This window comes from Arvicola amphibius, chromosome 18 (assembly GCF_903992535.2).
Source record: "Arvicola amphibius chromosome 18, mArvAmp1.2, whole genome shotgun sequence".
Taxonomy (NCBI): Eukaryota; Metazoa; Chordata; class Mammalia; order Rodentia; family Cricetidae; genus Arvicola; species Arvicola amphibius.
Genome location: NC_052064.1, coordinates 15605554 through 15629814, shown reverse-complemented (window position 1 = coordinate 15629814; position 24261 = coordinate 15605554). Strand labels below are relative to the sequence as shown.

At 38.1% G+C, this 24261-nt stretch overlaps 1 protein-coding gene across 1 annotated transcript in view; it reads right to left on the bottom strand.

The window, feature by feature from the left end:
• Window positions 1–24261, bottom strand: part of Sema3a (semaphorin 3A) — a 200370-nt gene that overhangs the window by 61345 nt on the left and 114764 nt on the right. The window contains exons 5-6 of the mRNA XM_038315387.1: window positions 22637–22730; window positions 14350–14469 (exon numbers count right to left, since the gene is read on the bottom strand). Of these exons, the coding sequence (XP_038171315.1) occupies window positions 14350–14469; window positions 22637–22730 (214 nt within the window). The remainder of the gene's footprint in view (window positions 1–14349; window positions 14470–22636; window positions 22731–24261) is intronic.

Here is a 24261-nt window from a genome sequence, read left to right as displayed (position 1 = left end):
TTCTTTAAACTTAAACCAATTTACAATTTATAGTTTCTCCTCATCTGAAGCTATCTCTTACACACACTTTCTAAGACTAGTTGGACACGTGTGTACCTTGTGCATAGCAGCACACCCTTGCACTATATGATGGTTAAACTTTAGTTTGTGTTTCTGATGTTCACTTGAGAACCTGAAAACCAAATAATAATTGTTTCATTAAGAAATAATCTCCTTTACTTTATGAGCCAACAGTGTCTTTTAGGTACAAAGGCCTTTTGGAAACACATGCCTATGACCTCAGATAAGTGCTAAGTACTTCTAGGGTTCCTCACTTTCTGTGTATGTCATCTTAGAAGGCTGGGTTTCTCCTACTCAACTTTGCTTCTTCTTATAGCCTTAGTCCCTTGTGGGTGCACACTGCATGCAGAAAATACAAGTCACCCAGAGTAGCAAACTGGTGCTTAAAAATATGGAGATTCATTTATAAAAATCAATTTTATAACCTATTTATAACATTAATAACAACTATGGGAAGAACCAGACATTTTAGAACAATACAGAAAAGAACAATAGGGAAAGGAATTGAGGAAAATAGCCCACGCTAATCATTACAGTGATAAACCTAATGATATACAGCTAATCAGAAATACTGTCGAAGGGTTTCAAGAAACTGAAGACACTCATTAAAAATTGATAAACAGTAATTGAAATGGATAGGTTAATCACTACCAAAATATCTGTTCTTAACTTCCTATTAATAATGCAATTCTTTTACCTCTAAAATATCATATTACATAGTATCTTAATTGTTTTTTTTTTTTTTTTGCTGACAACCATATGTCCAGTTATAAAATAACAATCTCAGTAGCCTTGGGAATTAAGACTTGTCCCAATAAAATTTCACTGTCCCTGTGGGAAAAAATCCTTAAGTGTGTATAAAGCCTAATGTACATGACAAATCTAGAGGTTAAATCTTCAGAAGACTTTATATCATAGTTCACTGGTATTTATTTCAACTTTTGAGAATGTACATTTTGTTTTGATGATATGTTTCTTATAGTTGGTTGTATAAGAAGTAAATGTTATTAGGAAATTGTTCTGATCCATTAAGCATTATTATTTCTTAACCTCTCTCATTCTCTTTCTTCACTCTTTTTGCTTTGTTTTGGTTTTGGTTTTAGATTGTTTTTTCAATACAGCACTGGGATGTCATTAGAAATAAATAATCCAATAAAAAATGGAGTACAGATCTAAACAGAGAACTCTCAACAGAGGAATCTAAAGTGGCTGAAAGACACTTAAGGAAATGCTCAACATTCTTAGTCATCAGAGATATTCAAATCAAAACAATTCTGAGATTCTATCTTATACCTGTAAAAATGGCCAAGATCAAAAACACTGATGACAACTTACGCTGGAGAGGTTGTGGGGTAAAGGAAACACTTCCACATTGCTGGTGGAATTGCAAGCCGGTATAGCTCCTTTGGATGTCAGTGTGGTGATTTCTCAGAAAATTAGAAAATAACCTTCCTCAAGACCCAGAAATACCACTTTTGGGTATATATCCAAAGGGTACTCAATTCTACCACAAGGATATGTGTTCCACTATGTTCATAGCAGCATTGTTTGTCATAGCCAGAACCTGGAAACAACCTAAATGCCCTTGACCAAAGAATGGATAAGGAAAATGTGGTACATTTATACAATGGGGTACCACACAACAGAAAAAAATAATGGTATCTTGAAATTTGTAGGCCAATGGATGGATCTAGGAAACATCATATTAAGTGAGGTAACCCAGACCCAGATAGACAATTATCACATGTACTCACTCATAAGTGGTTTTAAAACCTAAAGCAAAGAAAATCAGCCTACAAATCACAAACCCAGAGAACCTAGACAACAATGAGGACCCTAAGAGAGTCCTACATGGGTCTAATCTGCATGGGAAGTAGAAAAAGACAAGATCTCCTGAGTATTTTGGGAGCATGGGGACCATGGGAGAGGGCTGAAGGGGAGGTGAAAGGCAGGGAGGGGAGCAGAGAAAACTGTAGAGCCTAATCAAATCAATAAAATAAAAAAAGAAACTTTTTTTTCTTATATTTCCACATGCTAGAGACCGTTTAACCATCCCAAGTTATTGGAAAAGTACTGACTTATCAGTTTCTATCACCATGTTAAAAGTTATCCCAGGAAGGGGTTGTAGCTCAGTGGTAGAGTGCCTGTGTAGCAATCATTTGGCCTTGGGTTCAATCCCAACACCAGGAGAAAAAAAATATTTGAAGGAGAATGTTTCTTTTGTTGTCAGTATCTGAATATCCTTTAGTAAGTAGACTTGATAACACTTTAAATTTAGAATATTATGCCTCGTTTTTGATAAGACCAATAAATAGAACAGCAGCAAATTTTATATAAAACCCATATAATAAAATCACTAACAAGGACCACTGCGGTCCAAATCTGTCATTCCTCCATGTGTTGGCTTATTTGCCTTTTGATTTTCCTGATGAGCATCACTACAAATGATGAAAATGTACTACACCGAATACAGCATCCTGACAATGCACTACACAGAATACAGCATCCTGACAGTGTACTATATGACTACAGCATCCTGACAGTGTACTATACAGAATACAGCATCCTGACAGTGTACTATATGACTACAGCATCCTGACAGTGTACTATACAGAATACAGCATCCTGACAGTGTACTATATGACTACAGCATCCTGACAGTGTACTATACAGAATACAGCATCCTGACAGTGTACTATATGACTACAGCATCCTGACAGTGTACTATACAGAATACAGCATCCTGACAGTGTACTATATGACTACAGCATCCTGACAGTGTACTATACAGAATACAGCATCCTGACAGTGTACTATATGACTACAGCATCCTGACAGTGTACTATACAGAATACAGCATCCTGACAGTGTCCTACACAGAATACAGCATCCTCACAATGTTTCCTCTGTTTCCTTTGCTGTATCCCTCACTCCAAACAATGTGCAATGCCCTACACATGGGCATTACTATCACCTGAACAAGGAAGGAAATAAAAGCTAGCAACTACTATTGAAATAAGTAGTAAAATTTCAGTGTTTAAGAGTTCTGATTAGGTAATTATCTGAGGCTCACGCAGGACAATCATACTATACTTTTAATTATTTACATACCCATTGCTTTGTCAAAGTGGCCTTTATTCACCTTTACATAAACTCTGAAAGGTGTGATATTATATTTTTCCTTGACTCTTTAAAGGGAAATAAAGAGGAATAAAACAACAGGAAGACCGTACAGTAGACTTTTCTTGACAGATAGCACTATTTTGCTAGTATATTGATTTTTCCTCAGTTAAAATATTTGATATGGTGACAGCAAAAACAACAGTAACTGATCAAATTATTATGTAATTGATCAATTATCTTGTTGATCCATCCTAACCTTGTAAAATTTTCAATAATGGGAATTGTTATTTTTTTTATTATTTATTTATTTATTTATTTATTTATTTTTTGGTTTTTTGAGACAGGGTTTCCCTGTAGTTTCTAGAGCCTGTCCTGGAACTAGCTCTTGTAGACCAGGCTGGCCTCGAACTCAGAGATCCTCCTGCCTCTGCCTCCCGAGTGCTGGGATTAAAGGTGTGTGTCACCACCGCCCGGCAGGGAATTGTTATTGTAATTAGATTTTCCTTTAATTTAGTCAAAGTAAGGTTTTGTGATAATCAGCATATTTTATTTTCCATCTTCATACACTCGTGCACACACACAACATATCCACACCCGCATACCCCCATACACACACACACACACACACACACAGAGAGAGAGAGAGAGAGAGAGAGAGAGAGAGAGAGAGAGAGAGAGAGAGAGAGAGAGAGAGAGAGAGAGAGAGAGAGAATAGAACTAGCTAGGAAGATCAGGCAGGTTCCTAACTCAGCATCAAGAATTCTACATAACTCAGCATCAAGAATTCTACATGCCTCTACCTCCTAGGTGTTAAAATTAAGGACTTGGGCCATAAATCCCTTTGTCTAGTCATTGTCATGTGTTGTGTGTTCTGTCTTTTAGCAGAAAGGTATAACGTGTTCATTTTTTTTCTTACTCTGGTTGCTCTAACTCCATGGAAGTTTGACTTCAGCTAGATATCAGCCTTGGAACTGCTTAACTTATAGACAAATGACACCAGAGTCCACTGATGTCCGAATGGTTCCTAGAACAGCACACAAGCTGAAAACTAAACTGCGTAATTTAAATAGTTTTATATGGTAAGCTAGAGAGGCGGTGTGGAACCCAAGAGAAAACATAACTTGCTGTCACTAATTTTCTGTACACATTCTTGTCAGAATTTTATGGATATATAAAAGGGACAGCTCTCTTTGATGTGGAAGCCCTAGAATCCTTTATAATTAGTCATTAAATGAACAAAAAAAAGCGTGTTTGGCTTACATGAATGTAGACAAATTTATACACATATTGAAGAGGCACAGTTTTGATGGATCCCTTATGCTGTCAGCCTACATTAAACCACCAAACAGTTATGATTTAACAAACCATCACGCTAAATAATGAAGACTCTGCTTCTAATGAAGAACACTGTGCCCTTTTAATTTATTAAATTACTCTATGAAGTTATAATTCATATTCAGAGGGATATCTTTGTTTTTAATACATTATAAATAATCATAATATCAAACGTATGCAATTTCAAATGCAACACATATGTCTGATACAAAAGCTCCATGGGATAATCAGTGTATTGCTTAGAACTTGGGAGAAAGAAAGGCTTGCCTAATTCATTTAGTCAGATGGCTACTCCCACATTATATGGTGAACTGTCCCTTGTAAGAACACCTAACATACACAAACATTCCTTAGCAGTCTTGGCAGGAAAGCAACTTCAAGGTTTTTTCCTTGGGAGGTAAAGAGTGGTCAGTTGATTTTCATCAGAATGTGTGGGCGTCATTAAAATAAATCTTACAGACTCAGTCTGAGGAAATGGTTTAAGTCACTTCCCCTGTTTTCCTTGAAACACGCAGTTCACGGCGAAGCCTGAACACATTCAAGATGGCTTGTTGTATGTAGATATTTTTTAGTCCGCAAAATGTTCCCAAGTTTCCTGAAACTAACTAACATCAACTGAATTTTGTCGTTTTTATTTGTGTTTGGTGACCATAGTCACTTTTCCAAATACATTATGTAAACTAATTCATCCACAACCTCCATGTTATAGAAATGAGGGTCCTTTTTGTTGCTTGTTTTAAGGAAGAAAGGGGCATTTGAGCATAGTTTATGCCTGACTTGCTCATCCATGGCACAAATAAAACAGCATCATGAGAAGCTCCCGATGTCTTACCAACACGCCAAGGCTTCTGGATGGCTCTCTCCTTGTGTAAAAATCTAAAAGCTGAGCTATGTGGAAGCAGAAAAGATAGTTTCCCTAGAGTAATCATGCCGTCACTGTCTTCATACTAGACTATGTTAAAACACATAGGGCAGCCGGGCGGCGGTGGCGCACGCCTTTAATCCCAGCACTCGGGAGGCAGAGGCAGGCGGATCTCTGTGAGTTCGAGACCAGCCTGGTCTACAAGAGCTAGTTCCAGGACAGGCTCCAAAGCTACAGAGAAACCCTGTCTCGAAAAACAAAAACAAAAACAAAAACAAAAAAAAAAAAAAAAAAAAAAAAAACCACATAGGGCAGTTAAGTAGTGAGCATATTGCACACACTAGAATTAATCTGAAAAACAAAATTTCTTAAGGTTATCCTTTGTTATTTTTTGAAGGATTACCTGATAATGTTGTCAAATACACTTTGATTTTATTGTTTATTTTTAAGGCATAATATTCACTGCTCTCTAACATATGAATTGCTTCATATAGCAAAAGTAGTTATCAAACAAAACAAAATGGCCGGAGAGATCTGGAAAAGCGATGATATCTGAGTCTGTCTTTGGTTCTGAGGGGTGTCTTTGGTGCCTATCAGAAGTAGTGTGTTACTGAAGCGTTTTTGTGAACCACATTCTTTTCTGGGTACCCACATAGACTATTTAACCTAGAAAACAACATGGATATTCCTAAACCATATATATACCTATACATATATATACATAATATACACATGTGTGTGAATATATATATATATATATATATATATATATATATATATATATATAATCTGTACATATAAGACAGAGCAAATTCTTCCCATATTCCTATAGGGAATTAGTGGGGCTCTGACGTATACTGGTATAGTTTGCTGCAGCCTCATGAGGCAGCTTCATTAAAGAGGTTCCTATTTCACTCACCCAGAGCTATGTAGCCAGATGATAGGCCTTCTGGTAAATACAAACGCGCCATTAAGTGCTCCCAGGAATCACAGTGGAGTGTTTAAAACCCACTGGGAGAGTGGTAAAGTTAAAAATAAAAATCAACAAAAAATAGCAAAGTTGACGATTTTTAATGATTAACGTTTAATGATAAAGAGGCCCTAAAATTACAGGAGAGAGGACCTGGCAGACAGGAAACCTAGATGTGTTTTTAAATTAAGACGTTAAAATAGCTATCAGATAGCATGGTATTTAGGGAGACACCTATAATTCCTCTTAGGAGAAAGAAGTTATATGTGGTTTAAAATGTTAGGGAAATTATAAAAAAAGATATAATACATTTTGATTAAAATAAAATTCAATTATCAGGCATGTTATTTAGAACATTTGCCTATAAGATTTTCATGCCCATAATATTTGTGGGCATAATTGTCTGGACTAAAATGAATAAAAATAAATGCATAATCTATATATCTTTTGAGTCAATATTTATTTGACTTATTTCTCTGATTAAATTTTATAAGACACCTAAAGATTATACTTCAAATAATAGTAGGGCAAATACATACTTTATCAACCTTGAAAAGCAGGTTCTTTTATAGCTTTTTTCGTTGACATATCATCAGCTCACCTGGATTCTCATAAATACCTTCTACTTTGAATGCTCCTGAACTCTTAAATCATTTGTGTCAAGCCTACATACAATATTCAATAATACTGTAAAGTTATTTCTCATACTCACGACGATTAGAGTGTAACTAGTAACTGTTTCTTATGAAACGGTCCACGCCATACAGATTCAATGGCATCGATTCCCCTCCTTCAGCTTTCTCTGGCTACGATCCGCTAATCCCCCAGGCTCATCATACTTAACCTCTGCCGAGCCTTCTCAGAAGGGAATTTGTTTCACCTCATTCATGGCTTCAATAGCCGAGCAAGCCACACGCAAGTGTGCACTGGTCTTTTACCCTCCGCACACTAATCTGATTGTTTTTCCACTCTACAAACCCCGGGTCAACAATCAGGCTGCCGCCAGAAACTAATCAATTTGCAAGCGGGCTTCTGTCCTCACAGAGGGAAAGCTTTCAGAGCCATGTCAGGGAGGCCAAGCGCGCCATGGTTACAGGCATTGTCATGGCCTCTCCTTCGCAGGGTAAAGCTCTTGCTGTTGCCTCCACACAGAGGACCCAGATTACAGAGTCAGCAGTAAATCCCTATTGAGGCCCACCAGGCTCAGAACGCGGTGAAGAGGAAGAGGAAATTGGGACAGACAGGAGCAGTATTCATCAAACTGAGGCTAAATCAAGAGGGAGAGAAATGGGGGGTGGGGGGGAATGAGCGAGAAAAGAAAATGGGCTTCCAAGAATTTTCTAAGCTATTACCTCATCTTGTTTCAAGCAATTTTAATTAAAAATCTCAGTGTTTTCCGTAAACATAACACTGCTTACCTTATTTTCTGTTCTCATTACTCTATTAGCTTGTCAAGAAGTGATTCAAAACTGATTATAACAAATTTGAGAACCGTAATTTTTAGAGTATCATTCAAAAGATTAAAATGGCATATTTTAAATGTTTTATTTGGGTAAGTTTTATGAAGAAAATCATTTTCTACCATATTCATGATAATGTGTTAAGTTTTATTGCAAATAACTATTTACCCTTATTGATTTATTCAAACAAAATTGCTTCAAAATAACAAATTTCTTATACTAATGTAGTTTGGGTGATGGGAACTTGGTGATGTTGCTATTTGGTAGGTTTTAGTTCTTTAAGAGAAAAGCATGTTCAGTGATTTTGGTGAATTTACCATCCTTTAAATACTATAACAATTTTATAGTGCATAGTTATTTATTAAACAGATTATATTATTGCGAAATATCTATTATTTATTAGATATATTTTCTGGTAATCAATTCTTGAGACTATATAATAGGTGATTATGAGGCACAAATATTACTAATTATTTAAGTTTAATAATAATGTATGAAAAATGCATCATTTTTGCTTTCTGATGTTGCACACTGTCATCCCAACAATGCCAACTAAATTTATGACAGAAATTCTCTGTAGATGTAAATCAGAAGCTAAAAAGGACTGAATCTTTGCTACTACATTCATGCCAATTTTAGTTGTTTAAAAGGCTTTAAAGGGACTTTGCTGTCTCTGTAACACTTGGTTTTTTTGTTTTGTTTTGTTTTGTTTTTGTTTGGTTTGATTTTTGTTTTTTTGAGGCAGGGTTTCTCCTTAGCTTTGGAACCTATCCTGGAACTAGCTCTTGTAGATTAGGTTGACATCGAACTCGCAGAGATCCACCTGCCTCTGCCTCCTGAGTGCCAGGATTAAAGGCATACACCACCATTACCCAGCTGTCTCTGTAATACTTTAAAATTAATTTTTTTCATGGTTTTTTTTTTATATTTAAAAATTTCCATCTCCTCCCCTCTCCCTCCCCCTTCCCTCCCCTCCCCTCCACCCATACCCCCCTCCCTCCCTCTCCAGGCCAAGGAGCCATCAGGGTTCCCTACTCTATGTTAAGACCAAGGTCCTCCCAACTCCCCCCAGGTCCAGGAAGGTGATCAACCAAGCTGAGAAGGCTCCCACAGAGCCCGTCCATGCAGAAGAATCAAAGCCCAGCGCCATTGTCCTTGGCTTCTCAGTCAGCCTCCACCGTTGGCCCCATTCAGAGAGTCCGGTTTGGTTGCATGGAATTTTTAAATTAAATTATTTCCCCCTTTCTCTTTCTTCCTAACCTTTTCCAGGTATCCAGTCACCCCCCCCCCCAGCCCTGCATTTCTTCCAAATTCATGGCCTCTGGCTTCTTTTTAAAAACATATACATACATTGAAATATATAGGTTAATATATATATACATATATATGTATATATATCACCAATTATAAATTTATGTGGGTATTTCTAAATATAAAAATACTACCCGCTCAGTTGGAATAATAACAATGTTATTTGTTTGTATGCATTTAGCACTAGCTCACACCCCAAACTGAGTCTGAGGAACAGGATGTCTCCATGAGATCGCATCTTCTAAACATGCCAGGGAAGCTACACCCATAAAGTCTCAACAACATGAGTGTCTAAAAAGTACCTCCACAAGCCCTACACCAACAGGCAGGCAGTCATAAAAGAGGAAGCTCCCACAGCTCCAACCCTAGACCAAGAATTAAGGCAATATTCCTTAGGATAGTGTCCTCAAATTGGTTGTCTCTGTTTTGCTCTGTTTGTTTTTGGATTTTGTTTGTTTGTTGTTGTTTGTTTGTTTTAACTAAGTGAATGCTCAGCTTCTGGAAGTGGTCTTGATGCAGAGGCTTTCTTCCAAGGGTCAGAGAAATACACTCATTTACTCAAGCCACTGAAATAACACAAAATGAAACCATGAAAAATTCTGGGATTGCATAAAATAGGTTCTTCACTTCTTTACTTATTAAAGAACAATGCAATTGGACCTCTGACATAGTTTATGCCTTTAACCATGTTAGAATTAAAACTGTTTATTAAAAGTGTTTCACAGGCGATTCAAGACTGGGTCTCTGGTTCCAATATTAATCTGTGCTCTTGTCATTTATTTGAAGTCATGTTTCTTGGTTTTATTTTTCTAAGAATGCATCCTGTGGAGAAACTCGAATCTTTAGAGAATGTGCAATATCCTAGAACATGACCACAGAGGAAGCTGTGCTGATTCCAACGAGGGCAGGCCATCCTGGAATGGCTCTGAGAGGAAGTCAATGATGACTTGCATACCATTTCAATTACAGAGAAAGAAAAAAAAAGGGGGGGGAGAAGGAAAACAAGTGGGCCCGTTTATCCACAGGCGCGATCCTTTTAGGAAATTCCACTAAGAGAAAACAGGTCTTCCTGCAATGAATGGGAAAGCCTCACACTCTGGGTATGTAATTAGGTCTGTTTGTGTGCACCAGGCCTTGGATCTCTCAAGGATCCATGTGGTTTCATTGCACCCAAGCCAGGACCAGGTTGCCCTTCAACCCTTACTCTAATATTACCATTGACAGAGGGAGCCCTACACATTCCCGGGCATTTCCTGGCCAAAGCAGCACGCTACAGGACAGAGCAGGCTAACGTGTAAAATCACCTGGGAAGGTTCAGAATCACCGCGGTTTTTTTTTTTTTTTTTTTTTTTTTTTTTTTTTTTTTTTTATGTATGTTATCTGACTTGTTTTAAAGATTAATTATAGGAAGTATTATCTTTCCATCACAGATAGAAGTCCGAGTCCAAGAGAAACGTCATTTTGAAGCTGGTGGATTTTCGTTGAAATCACACAGCATTCCCTATTAGTCAAGGGCATGAACAAGGTGTAGAGCAGTCTTCGGCAACTAAAAATAATACTTAAATTTGAGCTAGTCATCTGTCTATTCGAATGAATGGCTAAAGGGTACGGTAACTAGATAGCCCACCAAATGCTAAGGAAGGATTACCCTACGAGCAGCAGAAATTTGTTTTCTAACCACAGATATACACAGAAAAAGTTAACTTGAGTTCCAAATTACTAGAAGCTGACATTGGAACTGAAGTTTAAAACTGTACCCTACTGAGATAGTTTTTGAAGCACAAGGGGAAAGCGTGACTTTTAGAACACGTTTTACTCATGTTGCATGTATCTGACATGAGAAGTTATTTTAATCACCAGGAAACTTAAATTAGGGTTTATCCTAAAACACGAGGACAGCTGTCATAAACTAATTTGTAAAAACATACACAGATTTCAAATATTGTGATTTTTTTATGATTTCTTCCAATTCTTTCTTGTTCACACTGGACTAAAAACCTTATGGGCACTATTATAAAGGTGTGTTGGTTTTTAAAAGAAGTGTTAAAGTAGGGAGGCTATACTTACAAAGTCATGGTAATTCAAGATAGAATCCGCAGAACTGCATTTGTGTTTTTCTTCAGCGTGGGCAAACATTAAAAACCACATAAAAGTGATTCATTTGCTCATCCAAAGAAGTGGATTAATTGGGGAAATGCATGAAGGCACGAACCCAAATTAATTCAACAGCCCTGAAGACCCCTGACAAATGTCATACAAGGCAGTACATTATATTTGGCAATAATGTTGATTCTGTAGTCTATGCTGATGCCCCCAAACACACTCATTCTTTTCTTGCAGGAATACGTAAACATTATGTTTCCATTTTTTTTTTTTTTTTTGAAATGGTATCTGATTTCTCAAGGCCTGGGTTTCACAGTCCTCTGGCCCTGTCTGGAACACACCAGCATCCCCACACTCAGAGCAATCTGGTTTCTGCACCCTGTCAATTGGAACCTTTCTGTTAATTCGGGAAAAATCAGTTCTCACATTTAGGGCTGAGAGACTGATAACTGAATTCTCAAACGAGCCACACATTTTCAGGGATGAAGAACGGGGTTGCGAACAATGATCTGCTTTCCCACAGTGAGAATTCTTCAGCGCCAGCTGTCAACATGTGTGTTTGTGTGTGCAGCATGAAAGCAGCTTTGGCTTGATGACTTTTTCCTTAAGGCCATGAAAATGAAACGGATACTATACTCTCCTTTGTCCGTCTTCTAATCTGATTTGGGTTCTCATGGACAGCGAGAGCCTGTACGATTGCTAGAGGTCTTGGTAGATCAAAGGCACTTTGTTCCTGAATAAAAAAAAAACAAACATTTTCTCTCCCACACAAATATTTCCATTTGGGAACAGACTAGATAGTGATGTTAAACTGGGGTTTCCCTACTAAGTTTGCACACCCCCCACCCACAAACCATGCTAGCTTGAATAGCTGGTGGTAGATAATTTACAGTTCTCTCCCTGGTTCTCTCTTGAGTTTTAAACATGCCCCTTTCATCAAAGCCTCCTCATCTCCTCTGTTCCTCACTGGGACTTCCAACTCCTCAGAGTATGTAGACATCACTATATTTCCTGTGCTGCTAACAGGGAGAAAACATTGACTGCATGCCTAATACCCATTTATGACTGTGAAGTCACAGTCATAATTTTCTGTATGTAAAACAACAATCAGCAACTGAAGCCTAATTTAAAGAAGTTAGGGAGAGCAAGAAGTAACGGACACCGAGAAGTGTTTGCTGCGCTGAGAAAGCCCAGTGGGAAATCCTGCAGGGCAAGTTCGACGGAGCTGGGTGAGAAGTAGGGATAAATCAGGAGCGCCCTTCGAAGAGGGTCATGGAGTAGACTGCTGGAGTAAGGTTAAGTTGAAATCCGTTTACAGAGCTGAAAATTTTGAAGGTCAAGAATCCCAGACAAGCCGGGTGGTGGTGGCGCACGCCTTTAATCCCAGCACTCGGGAGGCAGAGGCAGAGGCAGGCGGATCTCTGAGTTCGAGGCCAGCCTGGTCTACAAGAGCTAGTTCCAGGACAGGCTCTAGAAACTACAGGGAAACCCTGTCTCGAAAAAAAAAAAAAAAAAAAAAAAAAAAAAATCCCAGATAGACAATGAACTTGAGCATACATAAAAGAAGCAGTTTGCATGGGTTAATGGATCCAAGTTTCAAGTCATGGGAAGATACCTTTGCAAAAGGAAATATGGGTGCTGGATAGATGACTCAGGGTAAAGGGGCTTTCTGAGGTTTCTGCTAAGTGGGGATGGCCTGGGTTTGCTTCTCAGCTCTCACAGGGTGGAAGAAGAAAATATTTCAGTAGTTTCCTGACTCCACAGATATATGTACGCCCTCACCCACCCACGCACACACACCCACGATACAATAAATGGCAAAGAAAACACTAAAAGATACTAACAACAAAATAATCAACAAAAAGTAGCAATTAAATTAAGAAATAATGACAGGACGACCACGTGAGACAGGTTGTGTGCCTTTGTTCCTAGCCACAAGAGGGAATAGTCCAATAGAAGCCTTGCCACAGAAGGAAAGAGATGCAGACTTCGGTGATGAGAGGTCTGTCTTATCACTCTAAAGCAAGGTGCTGCTAAAACAAAATTGTCATAAAGATCCCTCACTCCCCTGAAGTTTCCCTGGGTGCCAGAGGCAGGTGTCAATTTTTTTTTTAAAAAACAGACAAATGGATATAGAGGCCATGCAGGGGCTTTGCTAGTTCTTCCCAGGAAAGGTGGAGCAGACGTTCAGGATAAGACAGTCTGGCATCCTGCAGGAAGTCCACCATAAACTTACACTCCTTAAGGAAGCATGAGGAACAACGCGCAACTCCAAGTACGGGACATTAGGAACTGGCAACGTTATTTCATGTGACTGAGAAAGCAGAAATAACAAACTTTTAATTATGTCATAAAAGCTACACTCATAATATCGTGGAGATCATTATAAATAAATATTTGATTATTGTGTCAATAAGAAAGAAAATAATCATCAAGCTTGACAGGCAGATATATAAGGTTGATTTATAATCTAAATGACAATCCTTTTGTTTATTTAAGCTTGCACATTCTGCACATTTTATGTAATGCTAAAGTGTTTTAACACTAAAAAAATGAGAACAAATTACAAAAAAAAAAATCATCTACTTCTCAAGCAGTTAGACCAGTGCTTGACTTGGGGGAAACTGAAATCCCCTTAAAAAAACTATACAGGATTCGGTGTAGGATTTCCTTGTCTATAAAATGAAGTAGTGGTTGTTTTTTGTTTGCTTGTTTGTATGAGAGCAATAAGAGTCACGTGAAAGCCCTGAAATATAAGGCACTTTGCAGGGAAAACAGTTTTGACGTCAAGGCTCGGAAGACCCGATGCTCTCAAAGCAATGAGCAGAGATACGGAGGAAAAGAGCTACTGCCCCGAGCTTTGTTGTGGTGGCCTCCCTTCCGCACTTTCAGCCAAGACCCTTTCTTTCCATAGCTGACTCCTGAGAACCTTCACATTTGGCACAAAGCAAATATTTCCTCAGTTTTTAATCTTCTCTTCTGTTTTCCCAATTTTCTCACACCCACGGTTGTGAGCTCATCGCCATTATCCTAACAGCCTACTGAATCTGGAGTAACTGTATGCCCTGCAAACGGGAAATCTTTTTGTTATGTTCCGTGCCTTTCTCCTTGCACATCCAACCTACCATTGAGCCACCGGGAGTCATGCTGCTCCGTCCTGATAGGATGGTGGTGCCCCAGGGTTCGGAAGATAGCGAAGTCTCGGCCCATGAAATCGGCGGCGGTTCCAGAGTATAGTTCTCCGTCTGCATGGTCACAAAAGGAAACCAAGCACATATTAATTAGCTAAAGGAAGGCAAGAAAAGGAAGACAGCAACAATATAATTTTCACGTTACAACAAATGCATTTTCCATCCTTATGCAAAGCTGTCTGTATTTCAGCCCTGAGTCCTGAAAGGAGGGTCCTAGCAACGGGTCAGTGAGAAGTTGGAAAATCAGAATAAAGTCTGACTCTGGGAATTCAGCTAAGCATGAAATTTTACTATTTTCCTCATTGATGAAATTTTTTAAAAATGGAAGAGTAAAAACTTTATCATATACTTTGTTTCTATATGGGTAACCCTTTATGGTCTAAATAACCTTATTTTTGACTCCATTTAGGGATAATTAAATGTTTGATGAACTATTTTCCAATAGGTTCTGATGGATGAGATATTATTATAAGAAATAATATTTTCCTTGAAAATCTTTCTTGCTTTTTTTTTTAAATTTAATTTTTACATGTGCATTGGCCGGCGGTTTGCCTGTGTGTAGGTACACATTTGTTGAAGTGTGTGAAGGCCTGGAATTGACCTCAGACAATGTTACCACGGCTCTCTACTCTGCCCTTCCTGAGGCAGGATCTTGCTGGCCCTGCAGTTAACCAATGTCAGAGAGTTTAGCTAGGTCACTCTCCCGGAGTTATCCTGACTCTGCCCACTGTGTGCAGCTATTCCCAGCAGCCTTGCAACCTCACGCTTTTTTTATATCATATCTGGGAAAACCAAATCTGGGGTCACAGTGGTCCTGTCATTACTTTATCTACGCAGCCATATCAGACGCTTATTTTTAGTTCTTCGAATTCCGGTATGGAAGATGTTTCAAACTGGTATAAGGTATCATAAAGTCTGACAGCAGGCCTTCAGGTTTAGGAAAACTAATTTTGAAAAGTAAGCAAGTCCGGAAGCCCCCAGGTGGAGCCAACTGAGATCTCCATTCCATTGTTCTTGATGCTTTGCTCCTGAAAGTGTATGAACCCTCAGTCCCAGTTTAATAATGGAACCATCATTGTCAGGATGTAAAAAGAAAAAAGCGTAGATGGGAATGGAAGACAAGAAAGAGAAGTTACATCAGCTGAATGTTATTTTGCGCTTGTCAGGCAGTCTGCCTTAACTCTTTCTAATGATCTCTTTCAGTTCTGTCAACACACCCTAGAAAAAAGAATGTCCCTGTTTTACATTCAGGAAGGCCAAGGTTGATGGGCTTAATAGTTAGGGAAGCCGAGGTGAAGGTTCAAATCCAGGCCTGTTTAAGTCTAAGGCTATTAAAATAAGGCATACCTTTCAATTAAATGAAGCTTGCAAAATGTATGTCTTATGTCACTGAGACAGAAAGCACCTCAGATTCTGCTAGATCACATATAAGCACTAAATTGCTTAGAGTTAATTGTTTTATTTAGAAAGCAAAACAATTCAAGAGATAAGATACGTTTCTACTAATAACACAGCATTTAATAACATTTTTTTGATTCTTAGGTTCTCATAATCATTAACTTCAAAATAGTCACCAAGCAAAGAGAGCTTAGAAAAACAAGTTAAATACATATATATTGCTCATTCCCCTCTGCTGCTATACTGCAATATGTAGAAATGTAGAATTGTCTGTCAGTCTTTCGGTATAAATGCTTTGGGCATATTTCATTAATATAATCACTTACATGCCATTCTTTAGTTATGTATTCAGTTTTCACAAGAACTTCGGGCAAACTAGATATTCTCTAACCCAAATCAACCATTCCGCTGGAACTTTGCCTTCCTGAAGTTTCATGTTTGTTTGTTTGGTGGGTTTTTTTTTTTTTTTTTTCGACTATGAAACCCTGACTGGCCTAGAACTCTTTCTGTAAACCAGGCTGGCCTTGAACTCACAGATCTACCTTCCCCTGCCTCCAGATTGCTAGAATTCAAAATGTGTGCTATCATGCTTAGTTTTCTGAAGAGTTTCTTGGACTTTGAGGAGTCCCTAGACATTAGAGACTAGGCAGAGAAAAAAAATCATTTTAAAACTGACTATCCTTTTTATAAATGAACTTAAATTATTTGCTTTAGATTGCAATGACTCTAGGTGAACAAATTTTTTTTTATCTAGACAGTTTCCAATTAGATAGTACTATAAAGACTACTCACAAGTCATTCTGCATATGGTATCACTGGGACTCCAAAGTATTTTGTTCTTTCTTTACCTAAGGAAATGCTAAATGAAATATAACCTATGATACTGTAACATTTTGCCAGACAGAAATCCAGCATTGCTTTGAAGAAAATGCTCATTTATTTTAAAGGCTTTTGGAATATTTAAGGGCTTATTGATAGCTTATAATTCGTCTATATGTAAGCATTTTCACATTTTCATTAAAATTAATACCTTCAACTTTAACAAGGTGGTGGTGAATACATATCACATATTTCTTTTGGTCAGTAAGATCAAGAGGATGGTGGTTAGACTCGTATATGACAGGTTGGAGGGATGGCTCAGCGATTAAAGGCCAGGCTTACAACCAGAACGCCAAAGTTGCGTGTGAAAACCAAGTCAGGCGAAAATGAAATGACAGATGACCTGAACAGCTTACTGTCCACAAATCACACCCAACGAAGCCTACATTGTATAGAGTAGAAAATATAAAGCCGTGATTCGATTGGCCAGCTTGCTCTAAAGAGGAAATGGAACGCAGAATTACTGCTTCTGTTACAAAACGACTTAGAAGAGAATTGAGAAGCCAGTAACAACCAACATCTCTGGCTCTGGGAAGGTATTTGGTTCTCTTACACATTATCTGGGTTATATTATTTGTCTTGTTGACTGTCATGCAAGGATGAAAGAACACAGCATCAGAGAAAGATTCCCAAGCAGAGAGTTATTTTCTTTCTATTTGCACAACAGATGGGAAGAAGATTTGGACCAAGCAGAAGAGCTCAATATTCTACTGGGAAGATAATTAAATTTAGAAATTGACTTTTGAACAAATGGGAGGTGGAGGTTTAGGTATCAGTTGTCATGGGAAATCACCTTTCACCCAAATATTACTTTTGCACAAGCAGGTGTTAGTTTTTCTGAGCCGGATTATATCAGGTAATTATGAGGCGTTACAAGACAAGATCTCTTCTTGGCCTTGCTCATTGTTAGTAGCTGTTTTTTGCTTTCAGCCTTAGACACAATTCCGTTCTTATATTTCTATGGGAATTCTTATCAAGGGTGATGGTTCCATAGAAAATGTAAGAAGACATCGTTCTTATTTTGGCTGATGGTCTAGTTGGCAAAATGGGCAACTCTTACCTCTTTGGTTGTTGTTGTTAAGCAGAAATATAGCAACAACCCCCATCGGTGCCAGTTAAAACCTTTGAACACTTCCGGGAAGTACTAAAGTTGTGTCAAGGTTTTGACTTTCTAAAGTTAACCACGTGTTTTTGACTTTACATAATGTGCAATTGCTTGAAGGGCTTATTTTGAGGAACACATAAGTGTAATAGTGACAGCAAAATTTGACTAATTGGATTTTTATCATTTCTAGGCTACACTTATAAATCCATCAATTAAGTATTAATTCCTGAACATAATGTTAATATGTACTTTTGACACATTATTAAAAATATGAGGTGTTGTGATGTATATATATATATATATATATATATATATATATATATGTTTTGAATGGCAATACTGCTGATACAAATTCTTGAGCTCTCTATGTAAAATAATCCACTAGTAAAAGAAAACATGAACTGTGTCCACTTGTATTAAGCTGATGGTTTAGTAACATATTCAAGTTTATGGACACTGTCTAACCAGCCAGATCATAAAGCATCTATATATAGAAATGGCACATAAGAAGTTTGATGGTTTAAAAATAATACATTCGATGATGATTATACAGTGCTGACAGATAAAACTAAACTGTCTAGAAGGCAGCAAAGACCAAGATGGCTATTTGAGTACACATCCATTCTGTCTGAACTGTAATCTTTAAAGTCTGCCTAAGGAAAGTATAATTTACTGGGATGAATGAAAACAGCTTTGCGACCTCCGCATCCACCATGGCTGAGTTCCCGAGAAGCATGCATTAAAAACAAAAGTTCACACGCACTGTAGAATTTCTGTTCACAGCTCCAAATGAAGGAACAATGTGGCTTAGATCAGCTAATGTCTTGGATTACAATTCCTAAGAAGGGTGTGGCGAGGCGAAACTGAAGGAGGAAAAATAAATTTCCCGATGAAATTGCAGCATTTCTGGCCCAGGTGAGGAGTGCGACATGAATGTCAGCGGATATCAAACAAACCTAAAGACCAGGCTATTACGTTGTTAACACCTTAGGTAAATTTTCCTCACAGAGAACCGGGTAATGAGAAACAGAAGAAGCCAAGCTGCTCTCTCCCGCCTTTCCGGACCCAACCCACGCTGAAGGAATGAGACCCATGGTGCAGCGGTGGGGCACAGAGAAAGTCTGCACATGAGACTTTGTTCCCGTATGCTGTTCTCTTAACGATGATGCGTTTCTGCAGCAATGTGTTCTCATGGAACACAATTTGAAAACATAAGATTTATAAGACTCCAACTGTGCCTCTCAGCTTCCTCATAGACAGCTATTAATATGCGTTTCTGTGTGTTCCCCTTCATCCGGACCTCAGAAATGGACGTACACCCAAACAGCGGCTCTCCATTATATTACGTCATTTAACTCTCGCAAGAAGCTGGCGGAATTAGCGTAGCATACTATCTTACATATCAGGAAACTGAGGCCCAGAAAGAGGCTCAAATAATGTCTGTATCAATATCTAACTATTTTAGGGAATACCCTGTCTATTCTAAGACCCATTGAACGCATTTTTAATACCAGAATATATTCTTTCCTGAGTAAGGCAAAGTTCCAGCCTAAAGATATATACGTGAGGGAGACCTCAGACATTTGAAACAGACCTTCAGTAATATACCTTCTTTTTGGAATATATCTAAATTATTAGTCTGCATTGTCTGGAAAGAATTTCAATAAGAAAATAAAGTTGCTCTCAGGTTGGCTATTCTTTCATATCATGAACAAGTGAGTTACTCCTTAATTAGTGTGGGAAGTTCTAGATTTTATTCTTGTGTTCTCCTCACACCTGGTATTTAGACTAAACAGGGGAGCAAATGCTATCTTTAATAAGGATATTTTAAGTTGAAAAATACGTGCAGGTGGAAGAACTAAGATATTTTAAAAATAAATTCTGCAGTACTTTTATTATTTTAAAAGATTGGCAAAGTAACTTTATTTAAGGTGACTTGAAAAATTTAGAAGATGTAATTGGATTTGGGCACTTTATTTTTTTGACAGGGTTTCTCTATGTAACACTCCTAGCTGTCCTGGAAGAAGCTTCCTAGACCAGACTGACGTTGTACTGACAAAGATCCATCAGCCCCTGCCTCCTGAGTGCTGGGATTAGAGGCATGTGCTACCATGCTGGATTTGGGCACTTTGGGTAGCTATGCATTAGGCAAGGGAAACAAACCTAATTTCCTATAGTCAACCTAGTAAACTTTTGGAATTTTGAAAGGAGATTTTACTAAACTTTCATAGTTTGTGTAAACGCTGTTGGTTTTTAACAATTAGTATTGGCTGGAACAGCTTTATCCTGGCATTGCAAGTATTAAAAACACCTTCTACCAAGATCACTTCACAGATGTTTTGAGTGCAGCCTAGGTTTGGGGAAGGGAGCGGCCTTAGATTTTCTCTTTTCTGTGCTGAAATGAGGATGAATCCCCAGGTCGTATGAGAAGACAGGACTGGGGTGCGGCTAAGTCCTCATCCCTACATCACCTCCTGTGCGCTTCCGAGGTGGTTAGTACTCTAGATTCAAAAGTTTAATTGATGTAGCAAATATTTGTGTTCAAAAGACCCATAAGGCCAGTGACTATTCATGTTCAAGAAGTATAAGAGAAAATGCCCCAAAGCCAATAAATAATATTGTATGTACCGAGAGAGGAGAATTTGTAATACACTGCCAAAGCAAACAACCACAACAAAGGAAGTCACAGCCCTTGAAGTAAAATGGGATTGTATGGCAGCAATGGTGGATTCGTGGATAAAGTCGCTTGCCACCCGTCTGTCCACCTGAGTCCCATCCCCGGGACTTACACAGAGGAAGGAGAGGAGCAACTCCTGAGAGTGCCCTCTGACCTCCACACACATCCGTGCTGCCGGAGCATTGACACAACCCAGCACACTCAACAGAGAAATAAATATTTAAAATTAAAAAAATGTCATCGTGGATGTTTGAAGGGATTTTTTTGCCCAATCTGAGAGGAGCTGTTCTTATCTCTGCACTTATTCTTAACTGATTCCAAACTAATTTATTGGACTTTATGAATATGCACTTCATTGCTCGGAAAGTTAGGGACGCCTTTTGCTGGAGTGGGTGTGTTCGGTCTGGCCTCTCAGGGAAAGCGTGTGTTCCTGAAAGGTCTCTTGTTCCGTCTCCGCCACATATCCTCTCGCTGAACTTCAGTCTTTCTTCCCCTTTCATCGACCTATACATCTATTTCAAAGAAACCCTAATATAAGACCAAACTTTGGAGTTTCTTTTCCTTTGTGGGCCTTGTGTGGCTGCATGCCATACGAGCTATGTAATACAGACTGTCATCAGCCTTTCTCGGTGGAATAATAAAATAAATAAGCAAATCCCTTCAGAGGAACATACCACAAGCTAACTCAGCTTTATTCATTCTTTTACAGAATGTAAAATGTGTTTTAAGCAATATTTTTCATTTTTTTCACGTGCAATTTAAATAAATACAGGTTGCAAGTTAGAACAAGGCATGATTTCCCTCATTGTGTGTGACAGCTTTCAAATTTCGGCCTGTATGCATGAGGAAGGCATGCATATGTAAACACCAGGTCCCCCATTAATAGGAAAATTATACATGTGCTAAGTTGGCAGTTGTCATTCAGGTTTAAAAAGTCTTTTTAAAAATGTTTCATAAAAGGATCAAATGGACTAGAATTGTCTAGGTTGAAGAGCCATAGAAGAGGTAATTTATATTGCAAAGTTTTATTCTAAATGGAGCAAAAATTGGCGATAACATAAACACTCGCCCATATTGGGTATATATATCTCTGTAGTTAGTACAGTTGTCTCTACAACTAAAGTTTAATTTTCTTGAGTATAAAAAGCATTTTTGACAAGGGAAGAAATGGGAAACATTAAACTTATGCAAAATGAGCTAAGCATTAATTTACTTTAAAAAATTCTAAACTTTGAAGTCTGAAAACTTTCATTATTTTTAATGTTAACACTTAATAGAAAAGAGTACAAATATAATGTGCATAGGGTTCCTGATACATGTAACTAAAAAAGGCATAAAGAATGAAAAATGTTAAAAGGAAAGAGAGAAGAGAAGTTTGGAGTAAGGACGAACACACTTGTAACTCTATACTTTTAGCTTCTCTTTCATTAAGCCAAGCTTTCTGGTGAATGAACAGGTAAAACTTCTTCACACTTCATACAGACTAATATTCCTACTTCTGTCCCTGACTCTGATCTTTAGCTTTGTACGTATTCAAGAAAACAAGAAAGAGAGTAGAGACGAAAGTAAGGGAAAAGTGAGTCTCCTAAGCCATTATGCTAGTGTTTAAGCAGAGAAGATGCTAAAATCTTAAGGCCAGAAAATATAATGACAGGACAGTTTTCTTAGGCTGGCATGTAAAACAAGATGCGCCAGGGAGTCTCTGCCAATGGTACCACTACGTGGCTTAATCATGCTGGAGAAGTGATCCAAACATTGACACAGTGACGTCTTGAAGCACATTTCTCGCGATACACTGAATGTCATCTTTTTCAATCATATCTCAAAGCCTACATTCGATTTATTCATCAAATGAAAATGAAATAATACTTACAAAAGCGAAAACTAAAGTGCAGTGAATGATGTATAACATTTGAGCCAACTATTCTCAAGGCAAAATTAACTCTTTCCTAAAACACAAACCGGTTTGAAAAAAGGCAATCCCAACCAACCATTAGTGATTTTTTTTTATTTCCTTTAAAAATATTTGTGAACAGCACAACCGTTGCTCTCCTCCTGAAATTGCATGAATTACAATGACAGGTCTTGACAGGTGAAAGCAATGGGCCACCTTGACATTGGTTAGAGCGGATTCACTATGTAGTTGATCGTTGGTTACATACCTATTAGGAGAGAGGCTGTCAGTAGTTTGGGGTCATAAGGACTCTTCCCACGACCATTTTCAAAATGGGAGTCCTGTAGTTTAAAAATGTTGTCCTGCAGATGGAAACAAAAGAAAGGTTCCATTTATTCACAGAAGTGTGTTCAGCATGTCAGTAAATCAAAGAGAGGTTGAGTATTCCCATCCAATATAGAGTACTTTAATTTGTTTCAACTTTGGAGAAGACAAATGAATCACATGGATTGAAAGAGCTACGACTAGCCAAAGGGCTTCTCAGTTTGGTGATTTGGGGTTTTCCTTGTTTGTTTTTTTGGTAGCTGTGAGCATGGTGCAAGTGAAAAAGTTCACAGGCCAAGAGCAAGACTTATTATGGTAGAACTAAGGTAAGTTTTTAATTTTCTCAGGTTTGCCAAGTAAGATCTGTGCAAATGGCTCTTGGGGAAACAAAATTTAGGATGATGTGAAATGACTCATTTTATTTTTTAATAGAGAAGAAAAATAACAATTGGATTACATTTCTAGATGACTTCTATTTTATTTTCTGTACACACAATCCATTAAAAATTATTTAACCACAGCAGTCAATTCCCCTACTCCATTTCCGTGTAATTGGCATGCTTCCACTGTGCTTTAGAAGACTCTGTTACCTAGAAAGGGACACGAAATCATCCTTCTTTCTTTACAAGGGCACCACTGCTCTAGGAAGAGTCTGTCTGAGGGGTGGCATCAGAGAAGAGGAAACCCTTTTACACTTTCTTTCTTTTTTTTAACACATAAGTCACATCTTTGGGGAGGTCAAGTAGCCAGGTACAGTAATAAACTTTTAACTACATACAGAAATATGTTTGTGTCCCTAGATAGCACGCGAATAACACGTATGCACGACAACAGATGCCTGAGAAGTAGGTCAGAGACTCCTGGCTCTGAACCCTCTGTCAGGATGGATCATGCTAGGCATAAGTGACAGCTGAGTAAACTGAGGAGCATTTCTGGCACACTGCATGTGTGCTTCTTCCTCCCAGTGGTGCCTTAACCTGTCTAAGGACTGAAATAAAATAGTGGTGTTGGCAATTTTTCTACTAATCACATAAAAGTATTTTCTAGTGCATAATAGCAAATGATATTCATTTTATGGTCAATAAGCATTGGTTTACCATTTAATATTTCTGATGGAGCTAATGGCAGGGTTTCAAACTATAACTCTCAGATCCCATTCTGGATTGCAGAGGAAAGTGGAAACGGAAGGAAACCAGGCGCTCTGCAGTTTTATCATGGTGACATGACTTACCTGGATTACCGGCTCTTTCCATTGACTCGCTCTTTTGTCTCAGCTGTCACTAGCAATGATGGCTCTTTAGTTTTGTCCTAAAATTCATACTGTGTAATAACTTATGGGTTTTCCCAGAATCATGCAATGATAGCCGGAATGTTGGTGATCCGGGCACCAAGCCCAGCTTGGCAAATAATCAGATTCAGATTTTCTGTGATCATATCTTATCTCTGAACCAATGGGCCTAAAAAGCCGATTTTAGTATGAATAGTTCACCTTAGTGTTTTATCATGAATTACTGTAAAATTTATGTAAGGAATATTAATGCAGAAAAAGAAATAGGCAATTTTTTATTT